The sequence below is a fragment of the Mytilus californianus genome, unplaced genomic scaffold (genome assembly GCF_021869535.1).
Source record: "Mytilus californianus isolate M0D057914Y unplaced genomic scaffold, xbMytCali1.0.p SCAF_4, whole genome shotgun sequence".
In the NCBI taxonomy this organism is placed as follows: Eukaryota; Metazoa; Mollusca; class Bivalvia; order Mytilida; family Mytilidae; genus Mytilus; species Mytilus californianus.
In genome coordinates this window covers 40603995-40622047 of record NW_026262690.1, presented here as the reverse complement: position 1 = coordinate 40622047, position 18053 = coordinate 40603995, and the positions used below count along the sequence as shown (strand labels likewise).

General features: G+C 31.1%; 1 protein-coding gene across 3 annotated transcripts in view; it reads left to right on the top strand.

Annotated features, from left to right (window-relative positions):
• LOC127738045 (monocarboxylate transporter 12-B-like) overlaps positions 1 to 18053 on the top strand; it is a 45541-nt gene that overhangs the window by 19507 nt on the left and 7981 nt on the right. For 2 of the 3 annotated variants that reach the window (XR_007999920.1, XM_052249125.1), the window contains exons 2-5: positions 3839 to 4312; positions 5170 to 5313; positions 7563 to 8654; positions 16508 to 16633. Coding sequence is in view for 2 of the 3 variants with exons in the window: in XM_052249125.1 (XP_052105085.1) it covers positions 4084 to 4312; positions 5170 to 5313; positions 7563 to 8654; positions 16508 to 16633 (1591 nt within the window). In the remaining variant the exon portion in view is untranslated. Of the gene's footprint in view, positions 1 to 2008; positions 2170 to 3838; positions 4313 to 5169; positions 5314 to 7562; positions 8655 to 16507; positions 16634 to 18053 lie in introns of those variants that run through there. The other variant, XM_052249126.1, reaches the window with a different exon arrangement.

The following is an 18053-nucleotide window of genomic DNA, read 5'->3' as shown; positions in this document are numbered from 1 at the left end:
AATGTTAGGCGACCCTGGGAATTACGAATTATGGGAGCTTCGTTTGGGAAACTTCGTAACAGCATCCTGTTACAATCATTTCTTGTTGTAATAACAACTTTGGTTACTAACCACTTTACATATGTCATGTCATAAATAAGTTGTAATATTGATACTGGGGATTCATCATTATTATTCGTGGGATAATAATGATCGTGGATTTAATGGCTACGGGTAAACCACAAATTTAAATGTTCAACTTCTTGAAAATTTCAAATTTTCTGTAAGCAGACTTATGTAAAACCACGAAATTGGTACCCACGAAAATAAATGAACCCCCGGTATTCAAAATTGTGAGAAAACATATATTATTGGAGATCAGTAACTTGCATTTAAAAAGTACTTAAATGTATATTAAAACTAAAAAAAATTGAGTGAAAAATTGAAATCATGTTACCTTAATGAAGAATTTTCTTGCCGTAACAATGATGTTGTTGCATGTCTTTTAATAGTTTGGATTTATGATATTTTTAGACAACTGCAGCATACTTTCGGTATTCATCCTGATAACTCTACCAGCTTGTACCACCATAAAGTGTTGGTTCACTTGACTTATTGTTAAAAAATTGAGTTTTAAGTGACGAAAAAAGATAAAACTCTCTTATTGTTTTCAGAGGCAGATTCAGGATTTCAAACAAAAAAAGGTGGAGAGCATCTACATTTCTTTAGTTCTTATGAAATTTAAAAGTAAAATTCCTTTGCACAAAATGAAGGTTTATTTATTATTATGGATTCTCAATAGGACTGTGACAAAAGCCGTCACTTGTTTTGATATGTATATTTATTATATACTTAGTAGTAAATACAGATAAATTGTATGTGTAATACAATCATTGGCAAGCGTGCTGTATCAACCACCTGTGGTTCCAAAGCCCTTTATCACACCTTTAATCTCAATGACGTCACGTCATCAATTGCACTCACGGTTGCAAATGCTTTATCAATCCCCTAATATGTATGATGTCATGTCAAACCTATAATCTGTATGACGTCATTTCAAACCTCCTTACCTGTATGACGTCATGTCACATAAAAAACATCTATGTGAGGTATATGTATATAATAAAGTGTATATGATATGGCTTTTTCAATATCACACACCGTATCAATCCTCAACCAATATAATCCCTCGAGCAGAGCTCTTGGGATTATATTGGTGTCTCTGGTTGATACGGATGTGATATTGAAAAAGCCATATGATATTCTCTATGTACTTGTATTTAGTTTTAGTTTTTATCAGATTTGAACAAAGATTATTTTTTGTATATTTTTTATGAAGTTACCTATGTGGAAAATAAGAGACTTGATGTAGACATTTTAATACCTGAGATTAATTAGGCATGTTAGGGTCATAAATAATCCAAATCAAATTCAGGAATTATGTTTGAGTATGTATTCTTATGAACTCTGACCCTACAAATATTGAAGAAAGTAGAGTCACATTATTCCTTAACTTTGTGTGTGATTGAATTTCTCAGTCTTTTAAACTTTGGGTTTCTGTGATTTCACATCTGAACAGGATGTTAAAAGGAACATTGCTACCCAATTTAAAAATTAAATTAGATATACAATCATAGATCCAGTACTATTGCTTTAACCAAGAAAACAAGCAAATGTATTATCAAGCGTAATGTTTTTCAAAAAGTTAAAAATGAAAAAACAATTTATGTACAAAAATAGAATGTTTGATAGACAGATGGATAGGGATGATAGAATATCTAATTTTTTTTTTTGAAAATTTGGGACATTAAAAAAAGAAAGTGTAAAATTTTATCAATAAAACATGTGCATTCTCAATTTCAGAAAGATACTCAAGGCCAATGTCCTAATATATTTCTTCTTCAATTAGTTCAGCTGTTCAAAGAATCTGTAAATTAGTTTTCAATGAAGCATGCAAGGTTGTATAGCTTATTGAACAAGTAATGACAACAGTACTTTTTATGACTGTAATTTAAATTGATCAGTTGACTGAATCATTATATTTAGACCATAACAAAGGGTGTTTTCAAGGTTTGTGTTGTGCAATATTAAATATCTACTGGATTATATGTTATCTGATATTGGGTTATATTTATGTTGTTTGTTTATGTTTTCGGTGATTTAATTTGGATGTGGATTGGACATAAACAGGTCAGTTTATTAAGTACTGTCTGAACGAATATTGAGCTAAGTAGAAAATATGATGAAGAATAATGAAATTAAGGAGTGAACTGCACAACTCATTTATCTACAGAAAAAATTGGTTGATTGATTTTTATATGACTGCAAAAATTTGGGCGATGTCGTCGTCCAAGACACATTTGGTTTCCGGACAATAACTTTTGTTTAAGTGAATAGATCTCTATGAAATTTTACCAGAAGGTTCAATACCACAAAAGGAAAGTTGGGATTGATTTTGGGGGTTTTGATACCAATAGTTTAGGAATTAGGGACCAAAATGGGGCCAAAAACAAGCATTTTTGTAGTTTCCGGACAATAACTGATGTGTAAGTGTATGGATCTCTCTGACATTGTACCACAAGATTCCATATCACAAAGGGAAGGCTGGGATTGAGTTTTGGGGTAATTGCCCCAAACATACAGGAATTAGGGGGGAAAAAAAGGGGCCAAAAACAAGTATTTTTCTAGTTTCCAGACAATTACTTGTGTTTAAGTGTATAGATCTCTCTAAAATTGTACTACAAGGTTCCATACTACAAAGGGACGGCTGGGATTGAGTTTGGGGGTAATTACTCCAAGAGGGGGGGTTCTGATTTTTTGGGGGGGCTCATACTTTTTTCTTCAAAATTTTTGAAATTTCTAATTTTTTGAAAATTTTCAAGAAGAAATCTTCAAATGCACAGTATTGCGCAATAGATTTTTAAGATCTTTGACCACATTTATTTTGTGTCAGAAACCTCTTTTATTTCAAAAATGTTATCACAATCCAAATTCAGACAGTATCAAGCTTGAATATTGTGTCCAAATTTGCCCCAACAGTTCAGGGTTTGACCTCTGCGGTCGTATCAGGCTGCGCTCAGCGAAGTATTGTATTGTTGAATAAAGTTAGGTAAGGGTTAAAAAAAACTGCAGTTTTATGCAATTATGGAAAATTTATTATTCAGGCCAAAGTGTAAATCAGGTTGCATATAAATTAATAAATTTAGATAAGTGCAGTACAAACAATAGTATCATATACTGGAAAGATCTTGGTTTTAGTGGTACAAACAGTTATGAACTGCTACTTCAATATTTAAAGTGTGTTATATTTTTTTTTAAGTACTTGCATGTCTGCAGGAGATATGTCTTGTAATAAGTTCTATTCTATGACTTTAGTGTTTTACTCTATAAATTTTTTTGATTGAAAAAGATCAGACAGAGTAATATCTTTTACACACCATACTTTAATTTCTATTAAAAGAGGTTCAGATTAAAAAAAAAAGTAATTGATATTCAGAGGCTATGTAATGAATCCCCAGATGTAACTTGTGATTATCAATTCATTAAAGAATTTCCAAAGAAAAGAGTACATTATATCTAGGCAAATTATTGAAAACCCATGATGTCAGCTTATGTTCACTGTGGAAGTATTTATTTGTATAACATTGTTACAATTACATTTCAAACATGTATCATCCCAGAAACGAACATTAATGTAAGTATTGGGTAGTAATTTTAACTTGCACATGCACATGTAACTAATGTATGTTATAGAAATAGCTAGAAATAACTCCTACACTATGTGTTTATCATTCACCTATCTATAATTAGGACAAATGTACCTATAAATAAAAGTTAACTGTTTCAAATTTTTTTTCAGATTTTGGCATTTGATTTAGAATGACTGAACATTGGTCAAGAGAATTTTAACATTTTGAGAGCAAGATTTTATTGGTTGCTGCATTCCGGACTTCTACATAGAGAATGACTGATCATATCTTGACAACATTTTCCTCCATATTGATGTAAAAAATTATCGTACTAATTAACAGGACAGTAATTACCGTACTGGAGTACCTAAGCGTAACCTTGAACCTTGTTTATTTGTTAACCTGATGTAGAAGGATGGGTAAAGGTAGACATCAGACAACAACAGACAATGGACAACCCACTCCTCCTGACGGGGGATGGGGTTGGGCTGTTGTCTTAGGATCATTTATGTTACATATTATTGCTGATGGAATTGTCTACTCATTTGGAGTATTTTATATTGAGTTTTTAGATGAGTTTAAAGCAGGTAAAGGAGACACTGCCTGGATAGGATCACTTGTTCCTGGAGTTTGTCTTCTTGTTGGTAAGTTTAAAGATTATAATACAATTTTTCAGTTAAGTCTATGTTGATGTAAATTCAGTCAAAAAAATAAATAAATAAAAGTTGATGTAAATAAACTCATCATAGATACCATGCTTAACATTTTGTACGCCAGACGCTTGTTTCATCTACAAAAGACTCATTAGTGACGCTTGAATAAAAAAATTAAGTTAGATAGGCCAAAAAAAGTGTGAAGTTGAAGAGCATTGAGGACTCAAAGTTCCAATAGGTTGTGCCAAATACAGCTAAAGTATATATAGTTTATTCCTGGAGTAGAAAATCCTTAATGTTTTGAAAAATTCAGCGTTAACTTATAATTATATGACCATATCAATGATAATTCATGTTGTTACCCAAAAGGGCTGACTGTACTGGGTTGGTGATACCCTTGTGGAGGAAACATCCACCAGCAGTGGTTATAAATAAACCTCAGTCAGAAGAATAAATAACAGTTGATATAAATTGATGTTGTTATAGATGACATTTTCTAGAAATAGCTAGAATCATTTTATTATACATGAGTAAAACGGTAATAAAATAAACTGTGAAAAGATATAAAAAACATTGTTAATGTAACTTATTACTGTAAATTAAGAAATTATTGCGTGCATTTATTATTGTGATTTTGTCATTTTAGAATAAAATGCGATTTTAATTTTTGTGATATTGATAAAAATCCTGTTTAATTCATATAAAAAATTTCAAAATGCGAGTTTAAATTATTGCGATTATTATCCTGTCACATTTTTCGCAATAATAAAAACATCGCAATAATTTCTGAATTTACAGTACATTATTTTATAAATATGTTTTACTTAATATATTACTTTACATTCTAGGTCCTGTAGCAAGTGCCTTGACAAATCGTTATGGATGTCGGAAAGTTACTGTAGTTGGAGCGCTGGTAGCATCTTTAGGATTTATACTGAGTTTATTTGCACCAAATATTTACTACTTATATGTTACATTTGGTATCTTATCAGGTAAACTACAGAAAATCATGTGAACATTATATGATGCAAGTGTATGTGCCCTTTAGCAAATCCATATCAAAACTAAATTTCAAAATGTTGAGAAGTTGAATGACTACAGTCAATCACTCAATGTTCTTGAGTCATGTCCCTTTATAAATGGAAAAATTTGCCATTTCCGCAATCTAACTTTAGGTTGCCTTAACCAAATGTTACGAAACGAATACACAATGCTTATTACCACCAAACACAGATCAAGTTAGAATTTGGGTGGTGTCACTTTCATCGTTCATGAGTTGTGTCCCTTTAAATATTGTTATTGAAATAATTTAGTTCAATTTATTATGATTGGGTTTCTTATTAAATCGCCATTTCGCAATAACATTATACATCTGAAAATTTAAGATGAGGAAGAACATAGTATAAGGGTTAAGACTTTTGGAGATAACAATCTTAGAAAATTTTACAAGAAATCGCTTTCTTTCCCACACATTTAAAATCAAGACATTGCTCTAAAAATCAGAAGGTTATGATTGCAGACTATATGTCGTGAAAATATGATTTAAATTGATTCTATGCCATTTTGCTTGAAGTTACAGTATTAGAATAGATTCCTGTAGATTTAACTGTCTAATTATATGTAAATCAATAAATACTGCACTATTTTCACATTCTGTAAATTATGTTTTAATGTTTAAATAAGATGTGATTCTATAAACACAAGTTTCATCTGCAAAATTACTCATTTTAGAATGCTCAAGAACTATGATAACACTATTAACACTGATTAATTAGAATTTGCTTTGTGTTCTTTGTTAAGAAACAACTCGTAATATTTGGCAAGGTTATTTATAAATAATGAATGTCTTGAAGTGAAACAAAGCAATACAAAGGGATACTAATCCTACAGCAGTGACAGCAACTGCTTAAAATTTTTGTATAAGTCTGTTATGTATGTGTATCGTTGAAATAATAGAATCATAAAAAGAATAATCATTCTGCAATAATTCTGTTTACCATACAAATCAGGATTATGTGATAATTGTATACTGTTTGAATATCATCTATAAGATCCCTGCCAACATTGTATTTCCATCTATACCTTTAATGTACATCTCCTGAAACGTTGTTTGCAACATTTAAAATACAATAAAATTGAGAATGAAAATGGGTAATGTGTCAAAGAGACCCAACCAAAGAGAGAAAACAGCCCAAGGCCACCAATGGGTATTCAACACAGCGAGAAAATCCTGCAGCCGAAAGGCAGGCTTCAGCTGGCCCCAAACAAAAATGTGTACTAGTTCCTTGAAAATGGACATCACGCTAAACTCTGAAACATATAAATGAACTAAAATTAAAAAAACATACAAGACTAACAAAGGCCAGATGCTCCTGACTTGGGACAGGCGCAAAAATGTGGCGGGGTTAAACATGTTTGTGAGATCTCAACCCTTCCCCTATACCTCTAGCCAATGTAGAATAAACAAACAAACAGTAAGAATATATTTCATATATTTGGTATGTCTTAGTTGCAGTTTCATACTTAATGAGAGATCATCCTTTTTGATTTTGCTGCATACTCTTGATGATTTAATTTTAGACTTGAAAAACTGCTTCTAACAAACAATTGAAAACATTGAAAATATAATTTATGTAATCCTTCGCACTTCAGCGTTACCACAAACACACTTCGGTGTAGCTATTAACAATATAGCGTCACAATGCCATCATTGCACTGAACAATGATAAAATATGCACTTCAGCGTCAAACCATTGTATTTCAGCGTGACCATTACAGTTCAGAGTCATTCTTATATATGTAACTAAGTTTCTGTCTGCCCTGTGTCCATTGTTCTTCATCTCGTTTTAATGGTTCATATAACAAGTTTTAGAAATAATGTTCAGAAGATCAACATATTTTTTTTATATGGAACAAAATAGTCAGACAACTCCATATAGAAGTTATAGCACTAAAATAACAAATATTACCAAATATTTGGGTTTTGTCTATTATCATAAAACTATCAACAACAAAAAATGCTAAAAGAGAGAAACTGTAAACAACAAAAAATCAGCAAAATAAGATTATAAAAGAGAGAGTGGACATTTTTGAAGATGCACAATGATTCAGTTAAAGAGACAAAAGCTCTAGTGTGCCTGTAGATAATAACTGTAGAAACAGATAATTTCATATTCTGTAATGTCATGATTTTTGTAATTATTTCAGTCTACACATTGCCTAACTGTTAAGTTTATTTTAGGTTTGGGTTTTGGATTAATGTACTTGCCAGCCATTGTGAGTGTGTCACATTATTTTGATACAAAGCGATCATTTGCTACTGGGCTAGCAGTATGTGGGTCAGGTATAGGTACATTTATATTTGCTCCTTTGTCTAAATTTTTGGTGGATGAATACAAATGGCAGGGAGCTGCTCTTATAGAAGCAGGGATTATTTTGAACTGTATTCTTTGTGGTGCTTTATTTAGACCATTAACTTACAGTATGTCAGCTAATGATGAAGAAAATGGTGAATTACATAGTTCTGAAAAGGAAGTGCTTCTTGATAAGAAAATACAGAATGGAAATGCTGGAGATCACGTTCCAGTAATTACAGTTAGTGAAGAAAGAAAACCAATTAAAGATCATGTACTAGATCAATTAAGGTTGACAGAGACAAATAATGTAAATATGTTCAGAAGTGATGGAGCTATTCATAAAGTTAATGGGAATTATTCAGAACCCTCATCACCATTATCAGCCATTGTTGTTCCTTCATTTAATCGTCAACATTCTTTTACACCTGTCCAGAGAGTAACAGGATCAAATGTTTTCAATAGGAAAGATATATTTTATAGCGGAAGTTTAATGAACATTCCACAATACAAGTCTAATCCAGAGATGTATATAACAAGTATTCAGTCCATACCAGAAATGATATCAGATGATAAAGAATGGTTTCTTTTACGTTGTCTGAATTTGTCACCGGAAATGAAAGATGCCATTCATCAAATGTTAGACTTTTCTTTGCTTAAGGATGTTATATTTGTACTGTTTGTTGTTTCAAATATTTGCACCAGTATTGGTTTTAACATGCCTTATATATATCTACCAACTTGTGCCGAGGAAGCTGGAATTGATGAAAACAGTAGTGCCTTTTTGGTTTCTGTGATTGGTATAACCAATACAATTGGTCGTATTGTATTTGGCTGGTTAGCTGACAGACCATGGGTTAATAGACTGATGTTATACAACACTGCCTTAGTTATATGTGGTGTTGCTACTGCTTTGAGTCCATTAAATAACAGTTTACCATACCTCCAAGGTTATGCAGCTGTATTTGGTGCATTTATAGGTATGTATGTTGATAGGGGTAAATATTATTAAACAATTAAATTTGGTATGTGTACTGAAATACTATGGCTGGAATGTTATATTAGCAACTCAGACACCACGACTCACTCATATAACTGCTTACGTCCCTTTCATGTTTTTTTTTTTGCATTCATAAGAACAAGTTTGATAGTTGTTTCATTTGAAGTTTCTGGTAGTAGCAGTTATAGAGAGAGACTTTTCTTTTCTTAAAAGAAATGAGAAACTTGCTTCCTGATGATACACACAATTATTTAACTTATATAATTAAAAAAACCTATGAAAAAGTGTTCAGAACTTCTGGAAAATGGTTTTTATGCTACTATAATAGAAAAAAATTTGTTAAGAACAGGAGTTGTTGTCATTAATTTGTCATTTTCTCTTCTTCTTTTGAGTTTTTAATATCACCTTGGTATCTTCTGCCTCATTTTTATCTCAAGTATCTGATATTTTATGGTATGATCTATACTTTTATTGATATTTATCATTACACAGTGAAAACTGTTTAGACAAAGTGTTTCTGGAACTGTTATTTTGGTTTGATAAGAAAGGTGTCCAGTTTACACATGATCATTTTGCTAAAGAATATTCAATAGATATCTGGATACAAGTGTTCAGTTTAGACAGGTGTCAGGTTTACACAGGTTAGTTCACATAAGAATATTCAATAGATATCTGGATACAAGTGTTCAGTTTAGACAGGTGTCCAGTTTACACAGGTTAGTTCACATAAGAATATTCAATAGATATCTGGATACAAGTGTTCAGTTTAGACAGGTGTCTAGTTTACACAGGTTAGTTCACAAAAGATTGATATTCAATAGATATCTGGATACAAGTGTTCAGTTTAGACAGGTGTCCAGTTTACACAAGTTAGTTCACAAAAGAATATTCAATAGATATCTGGATACAAGTGTTCAGTTTAAACAGGTGTCCAGTTTACACAGGTTAGTTCACATAAGAATATTCAATATATATCTGGATACAAGTGTTCAGTTTAGACAGGTGTCCAGTTTACACAAGTTAGTTCACAAAAGAATATTCAATAGATATCTGGATACAAGTGTTCAGTTTAGACAGGTGTCTGTCCAGTTTACACTGGTTAGTTCACAAAAGATTGATGTTCAATAGATATCTGGATACAAGTGTTGAGTTTACACAGGTGTTCAGTTTACACAAGTTAATTGACTAAAAAATATTCAATGAATGTCTTGATACAAGAGTTCAGTTTACACACTTTTTAGTTTTAGGAGGGTTTGGTTTAGAGTTAGACATGTTTTGACTGTGTGAGTAATAGGACATGTGACTGAACAACAAGTAGACATCAATCCAGCTACTAAACATTACCAAAATACACATTTAGAGATCATCTGTCTTTTAACAATGGACAATTACCCCATGCATCCTTTGAAAAACAATAAATCAGCAATAGTCTTGACAAGTTCTACAGATACGTCAATCATATAAACAACATTTTATATCACATCAATTTCTTAATAGACTAAGGACCTGAAAAGATGGGCAAGATTCTTAATCTGGGACAAGAACATGACTATTAATAAACTTATATCTGTGTGATTTAGGATAATGACATCTGGTGTCTTATTGGATTTCAATTAAATACATGTTGATGTATTCTGTATCTGTTAGTACAATCTAACATCATGAATTAATTAAATTTAATCTGGAATACTAGAACATGATTTATCATACAATCATCAAGAATAAGAATAAAGGTCATAAAGTGCAGAAGTTTTGCTTTTCTGTACTAATAAAGGTGATGTGAGAAATACACCAATTAGACAGCAACCAAAAAACACCAAAAAAAAACCCACTCAAAAAGGTCTTAGAGGTCTGGCAGATAGATAGACATGTATCCAAAACCATGTCGATTAAGCTCTGTATCAGCAGAAGTCTATAAAAATAGATCAATTGAAGATCTGCCATAAACACAAAATTCCTTATTAATAAGGACAAAACGACAAGATATTATCACTGACAACCACTGAAGAGTTCAAAGTTTTAGTATAGGTGCAATAAAATTTGGCTGAGTTAAATTTAGTGTTGTGAATATTCATCTCTATCCCTATTACCTGGTTCAATAGAATATAAAAAAGGTTCATTGAAAAAGTCAAAATAAAAAAAAGCCTGATAAAAAACTTCATATTTTTAACCTTATGTAAAATACAAACGACAAAAAAGTTAGTGAGATTGAAGAATTTCTCAGTTATGTCCCTTAAATTTATAAAGTTAATCTGGATAAATAACTTCACTGGTGGCTCTTAGCTTTATTTTAAGTAAATCCTTTAGTTGAAAGTTATATTCATATGTAACAGTAAGAGTCAAATCTATGTCCAGTCGTAAATCCAGGTTCTAGTATCTATTCCATGTCCTATTCTATATTGTGTATTATAGACATCACAACTCAATGTCCCTTTTCCTCAAACATGAGGTGCAAAAATTTGTACACCATATCCGGATTTCGACAATTAATGTCTCTTCAGTGATGTTAGGAATCGGAACGATATTTGGAAGGCCATATAATTTACCTCAATTTAGGATAGACTCTTGAATTTTGAAAGAGTCAAAATAGGATGAACGGATCATATAAACCCGAAGGCAAATATAATACAAGCCCAAACGAAAAAATATAAACAAGTCTAAATTGAAAACAACGTTCAAATCTATGATTGCTTTGGATAAAAACCGCAATTTTTATACGTGTGCATGCAAAACAAATTTTTTGGTAGAGGGGTCTAAATACAGCACAAACAACATTTTCAAAAAGACCAAATGAGTGAAAAAGTATATTTTAACAAAACGCATTTGACTAGCAGGTCGAACAACTGATGTTCTTAAACCCTGCTGACTGCCATTGGCGATTGCCAAATAAACGGATCACAAGATGTATCAAAATAGATCTTATTATTAATTTATTACCAAACAGAAAACAATAAACTTGCGGAAAAGATTTTGCGGATATATATAAAAAGGACAAGAGATTTGAGTTTCATGATTTCTTAAGGCAAAGATTAGAGGCTGCACATAGATAATAATAAGATTAGACTCTTACATATAGACAGTTAATTTAGTTAGATAACTTCCCTGTGGGCTATGGGCTTTATATCAAAATGATAGAACTTTTTATACTATCGCAAATATAGTTTATGCTTGCAGTTTCTATCATGTTTTTCCAAATACATTTAAGAAAAAGTTTATATTTTTCACTAAAGCTAATGTTTTTAGGATATAGGTTTTGCTAAATTCCAGTTAGTAGTATCTGGGGCTTATACATAATTTATATATTGGTCCCAGTTAGTTTTCATGGAAACAACTTGATATTTAACAAGAAAACTGAAAATATTTTTTCATGACATAGCTTATCATATACCTTAAGAAAATTTAAAAATGTCTTTTTGTATGACAAAGGAAAGCCATTGAATCTGTTAGATACACCATTATTTGTAGGGAAAATACATAATTATCTTCCACAAGACCAATATAATTGCAGCTTCCATATCTACACCAAGATGTTGATAAATAAAATTGGATACCCTGCACTTATCATGCTTTTCATTAACATGGTAAAATCGCTGAAGAAAGACTCCTCCTAAATTGTTGAAAACTATCATTCTGTATTGACAATAATATCTTGGTGAAAATCAGATACACCCATTTGGGGTACCGCCCTCAAGGTGTATCTAATACTTAAATAATGAAAAGTAATTTAATATTGATTTTTAGATTATAAAATGATAAATAACATCAATAGTAATGGAAACAAGTTAAATTTTGGGTTTTATTGCAATTTTAAGGCATTTTAAGTACTTCATTCAACAATGTTTAATGACTTGAATTCACTTGTGAGAGATAGCTTTTCTTAGTATTGATATTTAATATAAACTTTTGATCATGAATCCGTCCCTTGCTATTTCACTCTAAAATTTCAGTGTTATATATTTGGTTTGTTGCTTTATTCATTATTTACTGTGTTTTTTAGGTTCAAATTGTATGTGTCTGTCTTAATTGCTTGTAAAATTATTTAATAGCAACAAGAAAAATGGCCTATCTGATGCATAATGATAGAATGTTCTAAGTAAGGATAACAGATTTAACAGTTTTCTAAGGATCTTCAAAAATGTCCTCATTAAAATGGAATAAATACACTTTTCTTCGGATTTGACTCTTAGTTTTCCAAATATTTTTTTGTTGTCAGGAGTCAGATTTCATTTTTTTTATAAAAACAAATGATTATATCCGCACCAATGTAAATGACGTCACATCACAAGTTTATGCTGTGACTTAAGAAATATTTATGGTTTGGGCTTCAGTGGTGTTTGCATTGTTTAAATATAATGCATCTTTATAAAGAAAGATCTGGTATGATTGCCAATGAGACAACAAAGAACCAGAGTCCAAATTACAAGGATGTAAGCAACTATAGGTCAACGTATGACCTTCAACAAAGAACAAAACCCATATTGCACAAGTCAGCTATAAAAAATCCCAACATCACAAAATGTGGAAGAATTTAAACAAGTTCTCCCAAACTAAAATATCAATCAGTACACATCCAACAGATTTAGCATAAAGACATCTTAAACATTCTGAGAAAAGCATGACCTTGTGTTATTAAAGATTTAAGTCAATAGAATCGACATGATGTAGGACAATAAGTTTTCATAAATGTATAGCAATACATTTTTTTATGTTTTAATTTATCAAAAGATTATAGTGTTAAATTGATAACCTTTAAGAATAAGTTTATTCAAAATTGAATAAGTTTACATTGATCACACTTTCGAAAAAAAAGTGCTGATCAAATATTTTTAACGAGTTATGCTACTTGGAAATATTAACTTTAACTGGAAATTGCATTGTATTTGCTCTGAAGCCTTCATTTCTCAAAGATACTTATAATTGTTTTAAAGAACAAAAAAAAGTGTTTTTTTAGTTATTGCCCTTGTACCTTAGATAGATGAAATATGGGGGACATTGGAACTCTGTATTTTTATTAAATTATGCAGTTGATTACAGGTATTTGTTATGACAGGTGACACATTTCTACATGAAATGCAACTGAACAAAATTATCATTAGAAATATTGGGATAGAGATAGAATGTAGGGGTAAATTCAGTAAAAAAATCTCCCATTGACTGTAATGCTAATCTATGTCTTGAATTAAATTTATACCTGATTCACCTTTAGAAATTAGAAAATTTCATTTATCATTCATGAAAGTACAAATGTAGCCCTATCATTTGCAACAATAAAAACATAGGGTCATGCGGCATTTTTGGGCATTCACATGGCCTTGTTTACAAACACTGTAGATTCGCACTTAATTCCTTCACTGACCCCCATTACTTTTCAACCCTGTCGTAAAAAAATTTAGTACATTCAGTATTTATTTTTTGTTTTTTTTCAACTCTAGTTTTTATCCATCTATCAAAAAATATTTATTACAAACATTATCTACCAATCAGAAGAGCACATGACTTCAGTTTTATACAGAAAGCTCTCCCCCAAATGGGCGGTCCCTGATGACATATATTTATTTATTGAATTTACCCCTATAAGGGACTTTTTAGTAGCTTTTCCCTCTTTTTTTTGTAATAATCATGTAATGTATCCAATTTCCAAGTTCCAGTTTCAATACAACATTCATAAATGCTGAACTTGTAAAGATAGAGGAAAATTTATACTACAGCCCATACTGCGGCCAATGTATATTTGGTATATAAAGTTGCATATTGACTGTTTGTAAAAGAATGGTGTAAAATACTATGCTTAATAAATATGAATTGTTTTCTGTGTTTGCTTTGACCAGTATTGCAAGTACATCTAGAAACTAAAGTCTTGATGTACTCTTAGTTAAATTTTGCCTTATATGGAATGGAAGTGTTTGATTAAATACCCTGAAAAGACCACAAAAACACTTTTCAAAGGCTTTTTAAAGCAGTTTCATACAAAAAAAACCAACAATTATGTTTCATTTTACTAAATTTGTGTTTTAATTACTTGTAAAGTTCACAAAATGTCATTGACAATCACTCTGCAGAAATTCCTGTTACCCCAACATCAGGATGGTTTCTTCGCCAAAACTAGACAGACAAAACTGAAGTAGAAAAAAGTGCCGAATATGAAAAAACAAGACTGGGTATGACCAAACTTTGCATTTGGAAGATTAAAGTAACAAATTAGAATATTTAAAAGCAATTATTTAACATAGAAATCCAATTACAAACATTTCAACACTAGTTTCATAGATGAAGGGCATGTAATCATAAAAAGTTATCTACAATTTTTTTTAAATAAAGAAACGCAATGCGTTATGTAAAAATAAATGAATATCTTCATGCGGTCAGATTATTCAAGTGTTAAAATACTTGAAAAGTGCTTATTTACAACTTGTTCTACAACTTAACATGGTGAAACACAGCTAAAAAAAATACACTGTCAAAGGGAGGTAGTTCTGATTTTCCATATGATTTTACACATAATGAGGAGAAATATGTGCAAAATGTGTTGTAAAATGGGGGGAATATTTATGCCTTTCATTGATATCATAACTCTCAAGTGTAATTTCTATTGTTTCTTTCAATCTGGACACAAAAACTGATTTTTACCATATACCCCATGCTTCCTCTCACAGTACACTCAGTGCATCTTGGATAGCCGAGTTAAACATAGAAATTTGTGTAAAAAACAACTTCAAATGGTTCCAAAATGCTTCCATTGCATTAATATACACAGGAAATAAGTTTTGTGATTATTGTGTGGCCTTGGACAAGTACAGTGACAGAATGCATATTTTCCTATAGGGGTAAATTCAGTAAAAAATCTCCCATTGACTGTAATGCTAATCTATGTCTTGAATTAAATTTATACCTGATTTACCTTTAGAAATTAGAAAATTTCATTTATCATTCATGAAAGTACAAATGTAGCCCTATCATTTGCAACAATAAAAACATAGGGTCATGCGGCATTTTTGGGCATTCACATGGCCTTGTTTACAAACACTGTAGATTCGCACTTAATTCCTTCACTGACCCCCATTACTTTTCAACCCTGTCGTAAAAAAATTTAGTACATTCAGCATTTATTTTTTTTTTTTTTTTCAACTCTAGTTTTTATCCATCTATCAAAAAATATTTATTACAAACATTATCTACCAATCAGAAGAGCACATGACTTCAGTTTTATTCAGAAAGCTCTCCCCCAAATGGGCGGTCCCTGATGACGTATATTTATTTACTGAATTTACCCCTGTAGATCATAAATACTGCGTTAAGGATTAGGTAATTATTGTACTGTACCAAAAACATTTGACATGTATGTATTTGAAGCTATGAAAAAAGTATTGGTACCACAATTTTAAATCAGTATCATCCAACATTATATAAATAACAAATAGCTGAGAGGGTGATAGATCAGATTGTTACCCCAAGGAAACATTGTCAACTGAGGCGAAGCCAAAGTTGACGATGTCTTTTTCAAGGGTAACAATCTGCTCTATCACCCTCTCAGATATGTGTTATCTAATTTATTATACTGAATGTTCTGTAATTACTGTCTATTAAATTTCAAATTCAAAGTAATAAACTATGTCGTCTAGTACATAACAATCATCCGTATTTATAAAAGCACACACTTGAGCAAGCGTCTCCGTGAAGGGTAATAGAGTATTTGCCATTGGATAGAGTAAATTGTCTCCCTTGTATTAACCAATCAAAATCTTGCATTTTGACATGAAGTATAATAATAAAAAATAGTTTCTTACATACATTGATATGCGTCTATTACATATATATTTTTTTGTATTTTTTCAGGTGTATACGTGGGACTTACATCTGTTGTATTAGTAGACTTGTTAGGTATAGATAAACTGACCAATGCTTTTGGTTTACTTCTAATGTTCCAGGGAGTGGCTACTCTGATTGGCCCACCAATTGCAGGTATTGTTATATGTAAAATGTACATGAAGGAAATTTTTTTATCCAGAAAAATTTTTCAGTGTTTTCATAACAAATGGTTTCCCTTATACTGAACCAGCTTTGAAAAAAATGTAAAATATTACTTTTACTTTGAAAATATAGTTATTTTCCTAATAAATTTTGTGAGCAGTGTATAGGAAAGGAAAAGATGCAGAAATTACCGGCTTATCTTTTTATTAAACACTCTTTAAGTACAGAGCATAACTTTTTAAAACAGCGATATGTAAATGGTTTAAAGATTTTGCGTGTAAGGTAATAAACTTTCAATTTTTAAAGCAATCACGTTGACTGCACATGTCACTGACAAGTTCGAAAAATGACGGCACAGAAATGCAAATCGAAAGTACGAATAAATGACATAACTATTACTTTTATTGCCAAAATTTATACATTATATAAAAATCTTAAACCTTTTAACACATTATGGTAACGGATGCTTTACAGCTTTATGCAATTGACCTGATTTTTAAACTGAAAGTAGGCAGTGCGTTTTTCATTTTCCATGATGCCTTGAGGCATCACGCGACCGTTACCAGGTGATGCCTTGAGGCATCATACGCCTTGAATGGGTTTAAAACCACTTCAAACCAATAAGAGAATTATAAGATTCTAAAAGTTTCTGGCATAGCTGTAGATTGATAACCAGTAAATCAACAACTTTTTTGCCATTAAATGATCTTGCTTTAATGCTAGCAGATATGAAAATATTATTTTAAGTCAGCAAGCTTGTATTCTTAACACTCTGTTTCATTGTTAAATGTTGTGGAACCCAGGGCTTCCAAAAAAATTTTAAGCCAGTGGGACATTTTTTTTCTAGGAGAAGACTTAATAAGTTTGATTAACTTGTGTCTCATTCCTTTTGCATATTTAAGCAAATAAAGTATGTTTAACATAAACATTTTTTTTTCTATTCTGGATTTTAATCCCTTTAGACTTGTGGACAAAGGCAATCATGCTAATCAGTTGGGCATCATATAAATGATATTAAGCTTTAGACTTTTGAAATAAATTTGATGTTCTGATATTAAGCTTGTATTCTTTCTTTAAAAAAAAACTCTGTTTAGTTGCTAAATGTTGTGGGACGCTGGGACCTACAATAACCATTCAGGCATCATCTTGAGTATAACAATTTCCCATATTTTTAGGTTGTTGACTACATTTATTGTTATTTTATATAATCCTAGATTAACAGTCTTATTGCTGGTGGTAAAATATTTAGCATAAAGGGCCAACATGAGGTAAAATCACCATAAAATTTAGCCCCTATGAATTATTTCTTAAACTACTTCTCAATAATAAATTTCTATTTCACGAACGCATTTACATATTGTCACAATAAATCCAGAGAACAGTTTACTGTAAAACTTATATATAAAGCAAA